The 19,736-nt window shown below is 47.9% G+C and overlaps 1 protein-coding gene across 1 annotated transcript in view; it reads right to left on the bottom strand.

Moving 5' to 3' along the window:
• The window catches only part of LOC146809137 (IgGFc-binding protein-like), a gene marked incomplete at its 5' end in the record, with an annotated part of 458,615 nt that overhangs the window by 266,443 nt on the left and 172,436 nt on the right, over positions 1-19,736 (bottom strand). Inside the window, one exon of the mRNA XM_085615951.1 lies at positions 6,043-6,622. Coding sequence (XP_085472077.1) covers positions 6,043-6,622 — 580 coding nt within the window. The remainder of the gene's footprint in view (positions 1-6,042; positions 6,623-19,736) is intronic.

Below are 19,736 nucleotides of genomic sequence, written 5' to 3'. Positions count from 1 at the left end.
CTGGGCTATCATGCCAGAAATATGTTGACCTGGATGTCATTCATTTTCAATTGTCCTATTTGCCTGACGCATGTTAACGCATATTTGTACAGCTCCTTCACTGTCCTTTTTAGGCACTACCACTTTGGGAGAAACCAATGGCGTCGGACAAGTAGAAAACTCAATAATGTCAAGCTTTAGTGACCATTCAAGTTCTTTTTCAACAGCTTCTTGTAAGTGGAAAGCAATGTGTCCATGTCTCTGGGCAACAGAACAGACAAATTCATTAATATGCAATTTAACTTTCATAGTCTTAAGCTTTCCTAATCCATGAAACAATGAAGAGAACTGACTTAAACATTCCTATTGTACTTCACGGAAATCCATCCCATACCAGCAGCTGTGCAAACAGTCACTTGACGCTGTACCGTTAAGCACATGGGTGGGTTCTAGCGTCTTCGTTTTCCAATGTTTCATCTTCACGACAAGCGAACCCTGACTTTTTATAGGAGTCAATGCAGCCCATGCATACACCTTTGTTTTTGATGGCGTAAGTTGCCATAATAGATATAGTTCAATGTATTTCTCTTCAGGCATTATGTTTTTTGAATCATCACTGTCAATGATAAAGGGTATCGAACATCTATTTATTTTCAATGTAATCTTTGAACAATGTTTATATGACTTCGGTGCTTTATCATGTCGATTTGTATATGACTCACGTTTCCTCACCTTTGGCCAGTCCAAAATTTACACGTTTCTCTGAGGTAAACATCCACATGGCATAACCATCTTCTTCACTTTCACTCGATATTGAGGCCGATGAACAGTTAGACAATGATTTAGATGACAATTGACTTCGTTCAGTGTTGATTTGCCTCAAATTATGTTGCAGCATGGCCTTGTGGGCATGATCCTCATCGTTGCTTCTGGAAGGTTCTCGAGGCCAGTTTGTCTTCGCACTCTAACCTGCTTACTTTTTCCTTCAGTGTTCAAACTTTCACAAAATGGTTCTTCTTCACGCAGCATTTAGAAATGTGTCCAAAGGCGGGACATTTACCTGCATGTGCAAACGAAAATCCACATCTAAAACTCAACTTCTTTTTACTTGTAGACATCACTTTGTGTCCTTCTGTCTATTGCTTTGGCTTACTCTTTACACTCCTGACTGAGTCACTTGGAGGTCCTCTGACATGTAGATTCTTTGCACTCTTTTCTTAATCTTTGACTGCTTCAAAGCGACTGGAGCTGGGCTTTGACTCCACATGCTTGAAGCGTCCATTCCATACTTGGACAGCGATACACGTTGCATGCACAAGCACTCTGCCTAGATCATGGCACAATCTCTGCATTCTGTCCATCAACTGTTGTTGTTTTTGTATTTGTCACCCTGAGTGGGACGGGTATGCCCAGACGTGGGTCCCATGCTCTCCATGCCACTGTAATCAAGCTATCTGGCTGAAGAGGGGTGAAACCCCGAAACCGGTCCTAGGATGCTTGTTTCCAGTCCAGGGAGGACCTGGCTTGGCAGTTCGGGCTGGAATGTTCCCATGAGGCACAGGGTCAAGACTGATTTGCATACGGCTGGGTTCAAACTGGAATGCCATGGTGAGCAAAAAAACTATGGGCCCGATTCACAGAACAAACTTAAGACAAAATCCTAAACTTAGTACCATTTTGGTATTCACAGAATGAACTTACTACTTTTGCGATTCACAGAATAAACTTACTACTTTTGCTATTCACAGAATGGATTTAAGACTACTAACTTTACGTCCGCACTCGGGCCGGAAATTCCGGCCCGGAGGCGGAGCTTCCGGCCCGGAGGCGGAGCTTCCGGTCCAGAGGCGGGGCTTCCGGGCCGGAGGCGGAGCTTCCGGTCCAGAGGTGGAGATTTTAAATCTCCGCCACTGGCCGGAATCCCCACCTCCTCTCTCTTTGAACAACATTGTTTTACCTGTGTGGGAAAGTGCAGCTTGCATGGAGGTACTGAAATACCTGCTTGATGGGTGAATTGGAAAACAAAATGTGTACAGCGACTGTGTGTTTACGAATGTGGTCTTCTTAACCCCTTCAGCGCGGCGCGGATTTCCGCGCCAAGCTGAAGGTTCCGTGCGTGGGCGGGGCCATGACGGAAGGGTTCCGTCATGTGCACAGCGCAACCGACGTGCATGACGGAACCGTTCCGTCATGCGCGTCGAACGGGTTAAACCATAATGTTTTGAAAGGATATAAGCAATGGGCACTGAAACGGGTCCCTTCCAGGCCCTGTAATCATGGCCTTACCTTTTCACGCAAAAGCACTCACTAATTTCAGAATAATGAGTGTAAAAGGAAAAAGGTAATCATGTTGTTCCTGCTTACATTTCACATGCTTTACTTAATCTTGTTTGCTTTTTCTAGGATGTTGTTAATTTTTTTTAGGCAGCATATTGCTCTTGTCTAGTGCGTAATTAGAGTTGAGTCACATCCAGGTGTTTATAGCGGGTCAGTGCCGTACAAGTTTCTCTAAGTGGGGCAGTATGGTGTTCAGTGGGGGAGAGGATGTGGCGCTATGGTCAGAGCTGCTGAAGTGGACCTGGTGAACAAGGTTCAGCCTTAATGACCAGGCTCCCAGACCACTCTCCTGAGGGAGCACATTCCGGTGCTACACCTTAGAAGGCGCCGCAAGATCTTAAAAGCCCTGGTGTCTTAGCACCAGCAGGTGGACCATAGCGGTGGCAAGTGTGGATTAACCTTGAAGGCCTGTCCACCACTATCCATGAAGTTCACCTCCAGTCTTAGGGACAGACCTATGAAGCAGCACACCATAGAGTGGCAGTGACTCTGTCACTGAGGTCACAGGACCCTTGAGCAGGGTGGCTCTAGGGCAGTGCGACCGCACCGGGTGCTAACTTCAGGTGGGACCTTCGTGTTTGTAAGTATAATATGGTTTTAAAAGCACTTGCTGCCTCCTTCCTGGCCTCCAGCATTTTTGGGCAACAATAAAAATGCCTTGATAACTCCAGTGATTAATGTTCTTAGTAGAGAAAGATGGTGTTTTGTCTAGTGGAAGGTTTGACTCATGAAAAGGAATGGCAGAGGTGTAATGTGCATGCTGCTAAGAACATGTGCCATGCAGATCACAAAGTGCACATAATGTGAATAGGTCAGTGGGTTACTGCTTTTGTCAGAGAGACCCTATTGTTACTTACAGTTAGTAAGTTAAAATCCTAACATAGAACAGTGAGCTATTAACTATCATGTAAGAGCTGCATGCAAACTCCAAGGTATAAATTAGAGCGTATGTGTTTTTTCCCCAGTCTTCGATTATCCTAATTTTGCAAAAAAGGGTTCATTTGGGTAGAAATCAAATCTGATTATTAAAGAGAACCCCCAAACATGGTATTATGTTTTTAATTCTGAGTTTGTGTTTCTGCAGACCAATCACTATTAAACTATGCTGCCTACTAGTATGGTTGTCATGTGACTCCTACCCCTTGTAGTCCTTTGTCTTATGTAACATTTCCTACACAGTGATTTACACACATATGAATGATTGTCTCGGTGTAAAATGTGTGATGTAAAATGCTCTGACACCCTACACTGGTATTAATGGTGCTGTACATTTTCTGATACTTTATTATTTTGAAATTTTTACACATGCTAACAGTCTCTGCAAAGATTTTTCCTTATTAGTACTAGTGGAACATACAACTGCAGCAATGAGAAAGGTGACCAGTCAACCTTTGCAAAGGGCCCTCCACTTCACAGCAGCACAAGTCACATTTTTTAGTAACTTTTGATGTGTTTGAGCTAGAAACAATTTATTAGTTAAAATCGACAGATTATGCAGCAGATGATGTATTATGTGGCAAATATGGCAAAGCCATAGTTATGTGGAAAACATTTGCAAACTAGGATATTTTGCCATTCATGTTTGAACTGCTCTTGTGGAAAAAGGGAGAAGTGCTGATGCCAGAAACTCCATGGCTGGGAGACAAATGGCTTGCGATTCCACTTTTAAGGATATTTGGGACATTCTGTGATTGGAAACGTATCCCACTTTGTGAATGTATTTTAATGTCATTAACACATATTTAACCTTAAATAAACATGTGTATCTATTGATTAAATTAAATAATATAATAAGCTGTAACCGGTTAGGGAAATGGGAAACGAATACTAAAAATTGGGGTATTTTGCTCTTTCTGCCACACCTCTCACTCCGCCCACTGACCCAATCCATTGGTTATTCCTGCCCTCTGATTCTCCTCCCACAGTTCCCCTACATTTTTTCCCCCACTTCGACCACTGCCTGGCACTAACATGCATTAGAGACAACTGTGGGCTTTTACCACTGGGTCTCTTAGAGAATGACACCTCAGGTCCATACACGGGGGCTAAACACAGCACGTTTCTGGGTTCTCCGCACAACGTGTTTGCTATTTGATGCCAGACTTCTGTAGCTTGTATTGAGGAAATTAAACATCCCCTTGTACTTGTATAAAACATAGCTGTCAAGTGTCATTGGCACCATGTTGTGTCCATTCGTAGCTTTTATCCAACAACACTGTGCATGCTGGAATGTTTAATCCCTTACTTAGATGGTCACAGCACAACTCCCAGAATGCAAGGCGCTGTTGGCTTAAAATCCAGGCCTGGCTGACGGTGTCACACGTGATGATAGAGCCATTTGGAGGCAATGGTGAATCTGTAATTTAGCAGGCGTGTCTATACTCTTAGTAGATTGTAAATACCGCCAGTGTTGACACACTGAGGTCTGAGGCCTCTGTTTGTTATGAAGTAAGGCCCAGTCTGGTGGTTCAGGTCAGTCCTTGTGAGGGAAGCTGCTGGACTTGTTTTTACCATGCACTTTGAAAGTATTTTCACCTTGATGCAAGAAGAAAGTTGGATTGTTTTACAAAACATGCTTGATTTTTGTATATTGCTGGACTGGTGATTGCTTTATTTTGCACTTTGAAAGTATTTGCGCTTTTTCTTTTGCTTTTCCAACTACAGTTTGTATAGATTGTAATTAGGTACTTGCTGATATGGTTTGTTTTTATTCTACATGCAGTGTTATTTGTGGTGTTGCTTGCACTTGTCTGTATTTAGCATTGTTTACACTACAGAAATGATAAATTAAAACAAACAAACATCTGCATCAATGCTCTGAAGCATCCACACAGTTTTCTTCCTCAGCCTTGTTTGCCTGCCTGTTTTGCAGTGCTTACTAATAAAGACATTATGTCTGAAATTGCTTCCTCAGTTCACATCATTATCATGCACAACCCTTAACAGTCACTAGTGTGTGGCATGCAGATAATTCACCAGTCTATTTCTCTTGACTTTCGCAGGATACTGAGTTATAGCTTGTGTACTTCTCATGTATATTGTCAGTCAAGTTTTTATGGAATTGCAGGTCTGGGTCGGTCTTTCAAAGTTTCAAGGTATTGTCAATTCTATTTCAGACCCTTCATAATTGTTCTTTGTTCTTCAGCCATAGGCAGTCCCTGAGACAATAGGATCACTCCTTGGCATTGTTCTGATTGCTGCCTCGTTAAATAATCTGCTTTTGACAGTATTGTTACAAATGGCATAGCTTGTATGTTAAGAGTGTTTCCCACTTTCTCATTAGAACATAGAGAAAGACAATATAGAGGCATTTAACTTAAATGTTGGAGGTTTCAAATCAAAATATGCTAGATTTCTGGGTGGTAGGGTAAAGCGGTAGATGGTGGGCCTCGCTGCCGGGGGAGGGGGGCCCCCTCTATGTGCTTTGCAGGGGGGCCCCCTCAAGTTTCGTTACACCACAGTTCACAGCCTAGAATACCCTTCAGCACTCTATTTCAGCAAGCAAACAATGGAAAGAAAACAAGACACAAACCATGAACCACGTCCTTCCTCTTTACATGAATGAGTAACATGACGAAAAGGAGACAGTGACCGTGGACCATCACTCACACAGGAATTTAAGATCTGGACCTCTGACCTTAGCTCGCACAACAATGGAGGCAAGTCTATTAGTCCTTTCTGTGCTTGTGTAAAGTTTGAAGTACAAACAGATTGAAAACTACTTACGACATCCAGCCCGTGTCCGCCATTCATACACCGTGGCCTCCTTCTTCCGGCAAATGGCTGCATAAGTCTGAAGAGCTTTGCATAGGAACTGCTTTGCTCCCCCATTCATGACGACATCATACACACAACTTTTGAAGAAGTCATCAGGGAGGACTGTGGCATGGCAGTCTCTGAACGGTCCATCCCCTATTTGAATGATTATGCCACAGTACTGAGGACCTCCATATGGCCCCGTACTGTCCCCATCGTAGGCTGGACAGTTTCCTGGGTCTGCGCAATAGTCTGAGCAAAAGGGATCAGCATTCGGTGCCTTCCAACTGCGAGTCCAATCTAGGATGGAGGTGACACGGCTGCCACTCGGAGTTGTCATGTCATCTTCTGTCTGGTCATTGAAGTTTCCACAGAGACCGCAGACTGCACCATTATAACTACTGGAGAGGCTGATGTACAGATGCGAGTCCCAATCGTAGAAGAGTCTGAGGCTGAAGTCTGTGACCAGAGCCACACTCATCCCACTCTGGTAGGCCCTCAGCCTGCCTCCACCTAAGACCACAGGCAGGCCTGTAGCAATGCCATTCACCTGTAATAGAAAGAGAGCCAATGGATATGTATCCAGATATATCTTGCTTTACCCTTTGTCTTATTCATATTTAAAACCCTGCTCTCCCATGACATTAACTCATTCTAGTTCAATCACTTCACAACCAAGAATTGGTTTTCCTTCCTGTAACCCCTAAAGGAGATCCCTGCATGACACTGCCCTTTTTTGAGTAAGAGCTACTGGCTAGTTAGTGACTCATGTATTATTAATTGGTAACTGAAAAATAACAGCATTGGGCATTCTCTCTAATACTGCGACTCAAGGATGGGGTAGAGAGTAAGAACTGGCTTTTAATTTTCATACTTTGCTTCATAAAATGTTTTATCTTCCCCCTGAATTCAGTAAAATATTGGTCGCCCATTCACTCCCAAGTGTATTTACTCAGTAGACTATTAAGAGTCCTGAGCAATGATGTTAACTTCTGTTCCATGTGTTGACTTCTGAAAAATTAAATCTCAGGGAACATACCCCTTTCAGCGAGCTACTGGATATTTTTCTGCAAAGTTATTTTTCACAATTTTTGTTATCAATGTATATAAAATTGGTAACCACAAACACACACACACACAAACGTATGTAATATAAAGGTGTATTATTTGTTTTTTTTCTTTAGTGTTCAGCTGACACTGATTTGATATCATAGTACTGTTGCCTTGTCAAATCAAATTGTATGCTGGAGTCTGATTAGGATGGGCTGGAGAGTGTCCTATGTAACAAACGTAGGTGATAATGCTTGAGAACCATAAGTCTCCCTAACTTTCAGTCCCATATATTTCTTCATCATTTGGTTGTCAGATGAAAGAAGGCAGGTTTTTTATCAGCTGGTGAGTGAGTTGGTTGAATATACTAGTTCCAAAATGATCCATGCATTTTCTGCAAAGTTCCAAGTAAGGCCATAGGATAGAATCAAATAGATAGGGAGCTAAGCGATGTGTTGAACATGAAAAAAAAAAACATGGTGGAGCCATATGGGATCCTGGAAAGATAATGGCAGGCAAATATATCTAGTGAGATAAGCTTATTTTTCTGAATGCCCTGCACTGTCTTCTTATGTAAGGGACCTTGGACAGGAGACTGGAGTCATGTAGTTGATCGAAGGTGGGTGCAGGTCTAAAAGAATGAGTAGAGATTACTTTTTCCCATTTGTCATTTCATATAGCAGAGAGAAACGATTCTGCTCTATGACATGGAGAGAAGCTGACTCTGTTTCCACAAAATAACATATTATCTGGATTTGTAAACTGCATGTTCAACCCATCGGATAGCTTTGAGCTGAACAATAAATGTTGATTGGTACACGAATAAATGAGACTAATTTTATCAACCTCTGAAAGAACATACAGGATCAAACCAGGAGGTCAAACCAAGATGTTCACATTGGTTGCAAGAGTGCATTGATCAATCAGTCCCAACTATCAGTCTAGGTGTGGAGAGTGTTGTTTTCAATGAAATTCATCAGCTGTAGAATGGCCACTCTTTCAATTACCTTTATCAAAATGCATATCTTGGTGAGTGGTATATTATTACCTTATTGACTATAAGGCCTTATTTACGAGGTAAAAGTATAATGCAGGAGACTTTGAGGTCTTGGAAAATATTCCCAGTTCAGATATTGAGTTGAGATTAATTTAGGCCAGTTCTGCAGAAGAACCACTGGCCAGGACTCCCTTGAAAATGTTCGGCAGGTGGGGGGTTGCTAGAGACCATGACTTTCAGCATGAGATGGAAACATTTTGTAATCCAGAAAGTGGGTGGTGAGTGAAGTCAATCAACGTGGGCTATGAAGTGACTGACAAAAGTGAACATGTGTGAAGAGGATGAAATTGAGATGACACTCTCACAATAAGGTGGGCATCATTATTCCACGCGTTGCCCTTTCATTTTCCAGGAATACAAGAGTTAAGACTAGTTTGGATTTAGTACTACAATGTTTTGGTAGCTACCTGTTAATTCTGATGCTCAGGAATATGGCCTTATTTGCTCTATCTGTGCTCAGGTTAAATCCTTAAATGATCAAATTTGGATATTTAAAAATCTATATCTGTGGCTCCAAAAACCTCGGCATAAAATCACAATTGACTTTGTCACAGATCTTTATCTTCAGGAGCATTGTGTGTCATTACATTTACTACAGGCACTTTTTCAAACATGTTTTTTTAGGGAAATGGCCAAATATCTTTGACTTATATTTTTCATTTTCATGGTTTGTCTCATGCTAATATTTCTAAGAGAGAAGCTCTATATCGTTCACATTTCTGGAAATGTTTATATAAAGTACTGGATGTTGATCAAGCTCTTTCATCTGGTTATTAGCCTCTGCCCAATGGGCAAAGAGAACCAAAAAATCAAAGCATTGAAAAATATCTATAATGTGACCGTAATGCTGACCAAGGCTATTGGGCTTGATACTTGTCAAACGTGGTGTTTCCCTATAATACTGCAACTCACAAAGCTGTTAAGATTACATCTTTGTCTGTATTTTAGGATCCCAAGAGTTAGCTGCGGTGAGGTGCGGGACCTTTTCATCTGAGCTAGGCTGTGCCACAATTGTAGTCTTAACTAAGGAGGGTCTCCCTCGTGATCAGTGTTCGGGCTAATGTCTGATCTCCCTTATTAACACTGACATTAAGATAGATGCAAAAGTCCTTGCGATACGACTGGCATGTGCAGGGTAACATCATATCCATTCAGACCAATGTGGAATTATGCTCGGTCGCAGCACACGTCACTGTATCAGAAAGATATACGCCACACTCTCAATTGCAGGACAATGAGGGTTCTCTGGCCCTCCTGTTAATTGACTTTACTAAGGCCTTCGACATAGTATCATTGGAGTTTCTGGATGGGATCCTCTGGTGGGCTGGACTGGGGGAGGTGTTGCGCCACAGGGTGCCCTTGACAGGGACTTAGAAGACCATTGCAGTGTCCAGTCCTTCACACTGTTTTCTTAAATGGCCTTCACATAGGTTCAGTAGTGTTCCCACTGCCAGTGGAATTCTGTGTTTATCTTGCAGAAAGTATTGGCCAATGTCAATGGACAGAGAGGTGCATTTCATGCTATCTGAGTTACAATATTTTGGTTATGAAATCGTTGTGCCTCGCCTTATTTATAAGGCAGCGTTAAGCCACTTAACGTGGCTTAACGCTGCTTTGCAAATAAGGCACCCTTTCACGCTATATATTAGCGTGAAAAGGGAGGGCAATGGGTGTTGCGGTGGACGCTCCACCGCAACACCCATTGATTTTGACGCTGCCTCCTATTTACAAGAGTTGTGTAAATAGGAGGCAACGCCAAAATTAAGACAAGGGAAAACCTGGTCTTAAACGGGCGAAATGAGGAGAAATGCTTTGTTTCTCTTTGTTTTTACTGTTTCCAAGTGTGCTGCCTTGTGCAGCACACTTAGAAACAGCAAATAGCCTAGGACTGTTTATGTGCAGGAAGATCCCCCTTCCTGCACATAAACAGTCGTTTACAAAAAATGCAGTTTTGCAACTTCTATGTGTGTTCTGCATTAAGCAGCACAAATAGAAGTTAGAAAACGGCATTTATAGATTGTTTATGTGCAGGAAGGGGGACCTTCCAGCACATAGACCATCTTCCCATCATTACAGGCTCCCTTGCACTATGGAGCAAGGGCGCCTGAATTGGCGCTGGGCCGCTAAAGTTAGCGCCAGGGCAGGGGGAAACGCAAGGCTGCACCATATTCTAATATGGTGCAGCCCTGCGTTTCTATAATGACAAAGCATGTCATTAGCCTGCTTGGCTTAACGACACGCTTCACCACTTTATTGTAAATATGCACCACAGAATTTTAATCTGCAGTAAGGCAAGGGAATATTGTTGTATGAGATGAGTAGAGGTGTGAATGGAGAACTGAATTAGAATTTACAAACAAGGTTGGATCATCAATTGTGCGTATGGAGCCTCAAAGAGTGATTGTCATTGTACCACACCATGGTGGTAGGCAGAATAAAAGCAAACTGGTAAAGACTGAACCATAGAATTGGAAAATGGAGCAAGATTTGGAGTGCCATGGAGCTGAGGACAGATCCGATGAGTGCACCACCAGTGTTAGAAGAGTTGATGACTGATGGTTTGTAAACTGCAGTTAAGTAGAGGTTGGAGGAAAGGAGGATAATCTTAATGACAGTCAGGTTGTACCTGATATTGTTAAAGGACCTTGTGGTTCTTTGAAGTTCATAGGAAAAGTGTATGGCTCGACTACCATTCTCTACAGCTAAATGATTATAGTCAATGTTCCTGTAATGGCAGAATGGGGAAGATAAGTAGTGTTAGATATTTTTGTCTGGTTCCCTAGTAACCACGTCATGAATTTTTATGTTGTTCGCTGATTCCAGTGTTGCACATGATAGTGTCTTTTGTTTCTCTTTATGGTGTCAAATCATACTGGAGAACCCATGCCTGCAGCTTGGGTGCAGATCCTGGCCTCTGTTCATTGTGACAGACCTATACCAGTGTTGCTAGATCCAGGCCACTACTGCACTTTCTGAACAGAACCCAATACAGCACTTCTCAAGTGAGAACTGTGACTCCAGGAGAATGTTAATGGTGGTCAAAGTCAGATACTAGTTAATAGAGACTCCTGTATATTGAGGCTTTTAGGCTCCAAAGCTGGTAACATGGATTTACCAAAAACAGCGTAGATAAACAATTGAGAATCAAAACTAGCCTCCATCAATTACAGAGTGCCTAAAGATACTGTGAAATAGAAGGGTATCACCTGGTTGATACCCAAGAGTGGCAAAATCTATAAAAAAAAGTCTGTCTCAAATGCAAAGGACCATAATTTCTGGTAGCATGGGTGCCCAGACGTCCGAGGCAACAAATGAACTGGTTGTCAAACAAATAAATTAAAGTGCTACTGTGTTTTTGTGTACGGTTAGGATAGCTCCACGGTCCTAGCCCTAGCCAACAGAGCTTAAGGCATTTTGAGCGGCAGATAAAATAAATGTTAACACCTGCTGTGAACACAGCCCTAATTCAGCAGGGCCGGTCAAGCAGAACCAAAGCGTTAAGTGTAGTACTGCAGTTCTGAGATAGATTTTTTTTTTTTTAAACTTTGTTTATTGAATTTTGTACCAAAACATTACAGTCACACAGTAGTCATAAGCGAACTTCAGTAGCATTTCAAGGTCTTAATCATCACAGCAGTACAGTCAGTGCATTTCCGGGGGGAACGGGAACAGCAAAACATAAAGTAGCATGAGTCTTGGCGCAGGGACAGTGGGCATGAACAGCTGGCAGCAGAGCCATACACAAGTTAAGCAATTGATGTAGGCATGGGGGGCCCTCGGGTGGAGCTCCCCCATGCATTATACCTCTCCCAGGGCGTGCCCGCTACCCTTATAGCACGTGTAACAGGCATGCAACCCAATCATCATGGCATGGGAATCATGGAAGAAAGATCAGAGTAGCTGCTCAGGGAGAAGGGGAAGCCAGGGGACACATGAACACAACCCTCGCCCCCACAGGTCTGCAACAGCTCATCCGTCACCTTGCACAGGATGTGCGCCATGAGCATCAGAAGCAATGTCGTCATGGGCCAGAGGGGGAGCATCCTCCGTCAGGGCTCCCGGGTATTGCAGTAGGTAACATTGTAATGGTCCCCAAACATCAGCGGGACGAGATCGAGCCGGGAGCAGGTCGGAGTATGTCAGTATCTGCTCTTGGCAGTAGACAAGGTCTTGAAGCCATTCCTTAAATTTCGGGGCACTCCCCCTACCCCACCGGCATGCTATTCGCCGCTTCGCCAACAGCAGCGCCGTTGTGACAAACCTGCGGCTCGCTCGCGGAATATGTTTGGTATAACCCAATAGTGCCTGCACCGGTTCGGGCTCAAGGAGCAGGTCCACCATCTGCGAAACGGCAGAATACACTTGGGTCCAGTAGGACTGAATTGCGGGGCAATCCCAGGATAAGTGCAGGAAGTCTGCATGTGGGGCATGACACCTCTCGCAGTTATCCGAGTTCTGCAGCTTAAATTTGTACTTGGTGACCGGTGTGCAGTACAGGCGGTTCAGGAACTTAAAGTGAATGACACGGTGTCTACTGCTCGCAGAAATCTGCTCTGTCTGTATGCAACAGTACGACCACCTGTCATCCCCCAGCTCCAGCCCCAACTCCCGCTCCCACTCCCCACGGGCCCGTGAGGTGTCAAGTGCAGCGTCAGAGCGAACTGTGTGGTATAGTATGGAGACCAGGTGGGAGGGCGAGGACGCCTGTAGGACTCTATGCAATGGGCCAGTGATTTCGGGCTCCGCCGGAAATGCCTGCAATATGGACCGCATTCCATGCCTCAGTCTCATGTAGGTGAAAAGCTCCAGCGGGGTAGGCGCGTACCCGTCGAAGAAGTGTTCCCGGTCGCGGAAGCGCCCAGCAGAGAACAGATCTCCCCACCTCTGAATCCCCAATTTGCGAATCAAGTCTTGAAACAATCTTTCTTGTAGAAGGGGCAGCTGCGGGTGGTAGGCAATGGGGAGAAGGGGCGAGTACAAGAACGAGCTCGCCACTCGCTTAGATATCTCCAGCCATGCCCGCACCGTTCCCTGCAATGCGTTATAATCCGAGATATTGTGAGGGAGAGTACTATGCAGCAGGCCGCTCAGAGGCAGAGGAGCCGCCAGCCAGTCCTCCGCAGCGAGTTGGGGCATAAATGCAACGGGGTGGAACCAGTAAAATGCATAGTGCGCTTGAGCGCAATAGTAATATAACTCCAGGTCCGGTATGTCCAAACCCCCCCGTGAGTAGGGAGAGGTCATCACAGCCCACTTCAGCCTAGGTCTCTTCCCACCCCAAACAAGCCGAATCAATTCCGAGCGTAGGCGATTGAAAAAATGCCGGCCCGGGGGGAAGGGAATGTTCATAAACAAATATAAAAGTCGAGGGAGCACCACCATCTTAATCAAGGCAGCACGTCCTGCCATCGAGAGGGGGAGCGCAATCCAGCGGTCCACACAGGAGGAGACCTGTGTCAACGCCGTACCGTAATTAGAACGCATCAGTTCTTCCCTGTCACGAGAAATCTTAATGCCGAGATATTTTACGTCAGACTCACACCATTCTATGGGATAGTCAAGTGAGAACTTCCGACATCCATCCGTCAAATGGAGGATCTGAGACTTTGACCAATTGATTCGTACGCCCGACATCTCACCGTACGTGATGAATTCCCGGAGTAGCGGGTTCAGGTTATTTTGGGGGTCCCGCACATATAAAGTAATGTCATCTGCGTAGAGCGACAGCAGAAGCTGCCTCTGCTCGCAGATCAGCGCCCGATGTTGATGACGCTGTCGCAACCGCGAGGCGAGGGGCTCCAGCGCCAGCGCAAACAAGAGAGGGGATAAGGGGCACCCCTGCCTGGTCCCACGGGCGATTCCAAAGGGCTCCGATGTCCTACCATTGATCAAGACCCTGGCACAAGGGCCACTGTAAAGGATAGCTATCCAGCCCAGGAAAACCAGGGGAAAACCCATACTAGTCAGCACCGCTACCAGGTAATCCCACTCCAGGGAGTCGAACGCCTTCGTCGCGTCCAAAAAGACGGCCACCATCTGGAGGCTGGGGGCCACATTCTGCAAAGTGGCAAACAGCGTGCGCAGGTTGTGCGACGTTGCCCTGCCCGGTATGAAGCCCGACTGATCCGGGAGTACTAGCCCCTCCATAAGGAGCGTCAGCCGGTTAGCCAGAGTTTTAGAGAGGATCTTTGCGTCACAGTTAAGGAGGGACAGAGGCCGGTAGGAGTCAGGGGAGGTCGCCGGTTTGCCCGGCTTCAAAAGGGAGGTAATCAAGGCCTCTCTCATGGTAGGGGAGAGCTTTCCCAGCGTGTGGGCTTCCTCAAACACCACTTTCAAGATCGGGGCAAGGATATCTATGTACGACTTATAAAACTCGATCGGGAGCCCGTCGAGTCCCGGGGCTTTCCCCGAGGCCATTTGCATGATGGCCTCACGAATTTCATCAATCCCAAGCGGTGCCATGAGGAACTTCCTCTGTGCATCAGAGAGCCATCCCAATGTGATCTCTCCCAAATAGGGAGCCAACTCCGGCGGTTCAGTGTGAGCAGAGGAGTATAGTTCAGTATAATGAGCAACGAATGTTTGCATGATAGACCGGGTGTCCCTATGGAGCTCCCCCGAACCACCCTGGATCTCGAGGATTTGGTTGTTAAAACGGGGCGGCCGGATTGCCCAAGCTAGGTATTTACCCGGGCGCTCCCCCTCCCCGTACCTACGAGCCTGAAAGTATTTCCCCCTGAACCGAACCTCTCTGTCCGCAGTTTCTTTATAGTCGGTCAGTAGTTCCCGGAAGCGGGCCTGCGCCCCAGCATCAGTATGAAACGTGGGGGCAGTCTCCAAGTCTTTCAGGTCAGTCTCAAGTTTACGAAGGGTGCTACGCAGAACCTTGAGGACCCCCACCCCTTTCGAGATGCACAGTCCTCTAATTGTGACTTTAAAAGCCTCCCACACCACGGCAACACTATCCACCGTGCCACCGTTGCGCTGGAAGAAGCTCTCAATTTCCTGTGCAATTTCGGATCTGAAGACGTCGTCCAGCAGGGCAGTTGGCTGCAGTCTCCACGACATCGGGGAGCCAGCGAGGTCAGTCAATTCAACGCTCAGCAGGACCGGGGCATGATCGGAGTATGTGCGAGCAAGGTGTTTTACACAGCCTATCGTGGGAGCAAGCCCCGGGGAAACTAGGATATAGTCCAGTCTCGCCCACGTGGAGTGCGCGGCAGTCCAGTGCGTGCCCTCCCTTGTCGCCGGGTGCCTAGAACGCCACGTGTCCAGTAAATGACGCTCAGTAAGAAGGTCATGCACATATGCCTGCGAGCGGGAGTAGTGGTGTGGGCTCGGATTCGCCCTATCCCTCTCGGGGTCAACAGCTATGTTAAAGTCACCTCCCCACACTAGGTAAGTGGAACCGATACGCAAAATCTCTCCCCATAGTGTTTGAAGGCAAGACGGATCATCTATGTTGGGACCATAATAGCACACCAAAGTGAGCGTATCCACGCCCATGCGCCCCCAGACAACACAATACCTGCCCTCCCGATCCATCCGCTCGCCCATTTGCACAAAAGGGGTATGTTTCCTAATGAGGATGGCCACCCCACGCGAATAGGTGGAATAAGAGGAGAAGGTACGGTGCACAGCCCAACGCGACGCAAACAACACCGGCCTGGAGGGGTCTAGGTGCGTCTCCTGAAGAAAGGCTACCCCTATGTGATGCCTATCCAGATATGCCAGGACGTGTCTACGCTTTCTGTGGTCCCCTAAGCCCCTCACATTCCAGGATAAAAAGTTAAGCTGCCCAGTAGAGTCCCTACGTGTCTGCGGATCACTCATGGAAAACCAGAAGACTCAAACACAGCAATACAATGCAACCGCCGCCCCCCGAACCATGTGAAGAAGACCATGCCAACAGCGTCACATCCCATTCAAAACTAGCATACATAACAAATCCCCAACTCCCTCCCCCGCCCCCCACCCACAGCAGCATCCCAAACATGCTATCTGGACAGTCCCCCTCCCCCCCACCCCGAAGCAAACTCCGTCTATAGCAAATGCCATATTGGAGCAACATGTAAACTTAAAGTCAAGTGGGTAATACCCTTGGGAGGACAGTCTAGGTGAATACACAGTAACCCCTCGATCCAGAAGAGTGCGCCCTGCCCGGGGGCCGGACCCTCTCCATGGACAAAAGGGCGCCCAGCAAGACGATGAAGTCCTGAGAGTCTAGAGCAAGCCAAGGAATTGCTGAACTCCGCTAACATCCCCTCACAGTGAACACAGCTAGGTCCATGGGTCCCTGTATCAAGTCCCACAATGGCAGACACGCGCAACACCTTACCAGCTGACAGGCAACAGTCTCAGAGTCGTCAGGTCAACAATCCAGCACCATCATCCTGATGCCGGCGATGAGGGGCAGTCCTGGTCACGTTTCTTGAGTCGCTTCAAGAACTCCTCCGCCTGTTGGGGTTTAGTGCAAAAAATTTGTTTCCCTTGATGCGTGATGCGCAGGCGGGCCGGGTAAAGAAGCGCATAGTCAATCTGTGCAGCACGCAGTTTATGCTTGACCTGGACAAATTTCTTCCGCTCCTCCTGAACCACCGGGGTGAAGTCCGGGAAAATGGTGAAGGTTGTGCCGCCATAGGATAGGGTCTTCTTCTCCCTCGCCGTCCGAAGCGCGACATCTCGGTCACGGAAGTTCAGCAAGCGTGCGATAATAGGGCGAGGGGGAGCTCCCGGCGGCGGTCTCAGGGCCAGAGATCTGTGTGCCCTTTCGACGATGAACTGGGGAGATAGGGAGTCCGTGCCCACCACCTCTCGCAGGAGACCCTCCACATAGTCCTCCATCTTGCCCGTGTGGGTCGATTCCGGAATGCCAATTAAACGGATATTGTTCCTCCGACTGCGCGCTTCCAAGTCTTCATTTTTGGCTGCTATTACATGGAGGACTTTGTCCATGCGCGCCACAGTGGCGGACAGTTCCGTTGTTCGATCTTCGGTGTCCGAGATACGCCTCTCCGTCTCTGTGAGGCGTTCGCCATGGCTGTCAACTTTATGCACAATCGAGTCCATGCGGGATTGCATGGAATCCATTTTGTCAACTATGGTCACTAGACTTTGCCACATGTCCAGCAGTATGGACTTGACATCCTCCCCCGGCGGGGCCTCCACCGACGTCGACCCCGCCGTAGCGGCCTCCGGTTGCGACCTGGTCTGCTTCTTGGTCTCGAAAGTAAGGCGAGACTGACGGCTGTCCGGCTTCCCCATGGCGGCACTGCCAAGCCTCCCACAGCAGGATCGGGGGCGCGTTCGGGTGGGCTTCGGGGGCAAGCAGCAAAAAGGGGGGGAGCGGCAGCTCAGGGGAGGGGGGAAGCTTCCAGATCGTACAGCGGGTCACAGGATCAACCACAAGCACCCTGTTCAACCCCCTCCACCTGCTACGTGGGACCCCGCTGGGGACCAGCCGCCGCCCCCGGGACCGATCGCGATCCCACAAGCTTACCCCTCACCTCCACAGCTGGTAGCAACGCTCCTTGAGCGAACAGGATGACCCCTGCGCGGATCGCCAGCAGGGAAGAGCCAGGTAGGTGGGGGCAAAAAGGATCCAAGGCGAGCCCCACACGCAGGACCCGCAACCGTGACCCGTCAGACAAGGGGAGACAGCATGCACCGCCGTCTAGCACCCTCAGGTCAAAGGCTCCCTTCTCAGTCCCGTCTCTCCCCAGCGTAGGCTCCACAACGGAGGCCCCGGCGCAGGAGGGCCAGTAATCAGCGCACCAGGCAGCAGTCCCTCCGGGCCCCGCACCTCCTCCGATCCGCCGATCCGTCGGACATTCAATCGCCCCCAGTGGGCAGGCAGCCAGGCACCAGCGGGGGGGGGCGAGAGATCCGCACAAGCCGGTGCGAACGAGGCAGCACCACGCCGCAGCAAGGGTCCGGCGCGGGCAGGGAAGGCGGCCGCCTCAGCCGCGACCTCAGCCGGATGCTCCACTCACCAGCGCCCGCGCCCGTCGGGCATCACGCTGCCATCCAGGCCGTCCTCTCGCCCCCGGCCAGGGGTATCCAGTGTGGGCTACAGCGACCCCCGCAGGCACGCCGCAGGGCCGCCGTCCGCAGCCTCGGATCCGGAGGCGAGGCCTGTCACCCACGTGGGAAGCACCGGCCTCGCGTCACAGCAGCCTCCCGGTCGCGGCTCCAGTGGGACGTCCGCCACAGCCGGCGCAGCTCGCAACGGCTCCCCAGTCCGATATCGCCGGGCCACCATGGATAAAACAGCGCTCAAGCTGCGGTAGGGATGTCGGGCCGCCCACACAGGCCCGTGTAGGCAGCAAAAGACGACTGTCAGGAAGGATTTTGAAGGATTTCTTCGCTGGGCTGCGGGAGCTTTACCCGAAGGCAGCCATTCCGCTGTGCGCCACCTAGTGCCCTCCGCAGTTCTGAGATAGATCAGTGTAGGAAAGTAGAATCTGCTTTCATGGTTACTCCACTTTTTGCTGATGTCATTCTGTTTTCTGACTGGTCTGATTGGGATCCTGCTTAACATGACCCCAATCTCTATGCTTTCTCCCTAAATTGGACCATGGTGAGTACTTAAGTTCCCCCTAGATTGGCTACTGGTGTACCCTTGTAGGTTCCTAGTATATGGTACTAAGGTACCCAGGGCATAGGTACACCAGGGGACCCCCCTGGACTGAAGCATGTATTAAGCCACCCATGGGAGACCACTCAAATTGTGACTACAAGCTTGCCATTGGAGCCTGCATAAGCTGGTGCTAGCAACACTTATGACAGTTATATGTTTTCTTATATCTAAGGTCGCTACACTTAAAACCTATAAGTCACCCCTAAGGCAGGGCTTTCAATCCTGAAGGCAGGATGCTCGGTTATAAGTGTGAGGGTTTCCCTGCATATGGGAGGTATGATTTTATGCACTGTGGTGCTCCTCCGGAAAGCCCTCTGTGCTCCCGGTACCAGTCTTCTAGAGTCTGACAGCAAGCTATGGCTGCTGCCCACCACAGACACAATTCTGCCCTTCTGCGGCTGAGCCAAGCTCAAGCAAGCAAATGTAGTACAATAGGTTTGTTGTCACAGGGAGGTGTGACCACCTCCCAGACAGGACTTAGTGTATTGGGCTAGGGTGGGGTGCTTGCAAGCACCACTAGACTGCTTTGAAGGGCACTTTTGGTGTCCTCCTCACATACTCCAGTTGAAATAAGTTCAGGGAGCCATTGGCCCGCTCTGGTGCAAAACTAGACAAAAGACACATGAGTATCCTCCTCACTGTCCAGCCCCTCCTCTGGGACGGAACCCTGAATCGTCCCAACCCTTTCCTTTGGGCACCTAAGGGCTTACCTGTGGGTCGCTCTTCAGATTATTGATGGGACAAGATTCAAATCCGAAACCACTTCATCTTCAACTGTCTGGGCACTTTGGACTTTGTTGAGGGAACCAAGACTGCATCTGGAAGACTCCTGCTGCACCTTGACTCATCGTCCTGCCAGTCTTCAGCGTTGCCTTTGCCTGTTTTCCATAAAGGTTCCTCTCCAGGCCTGTGGGTATC

This window comes from Triturus cristatus, chromosome 7 (genome assembly GCF_964204655.1).
Source record: "Triturus cristatus chromosome 7, aTriCri1.1, whole genome shotgun sequence".
Lineage (NCBI taxonomy): Eukaryota > Metazoa > Chordata > Amphibia > Caudata > Salamandridae > Triturus > Triturus cristatus.
The sequence above is the reverse complement of the archived record's forward strand: the minus strand, read 5'-3'. Positions and strand labels throughout refer to the sequence as shown.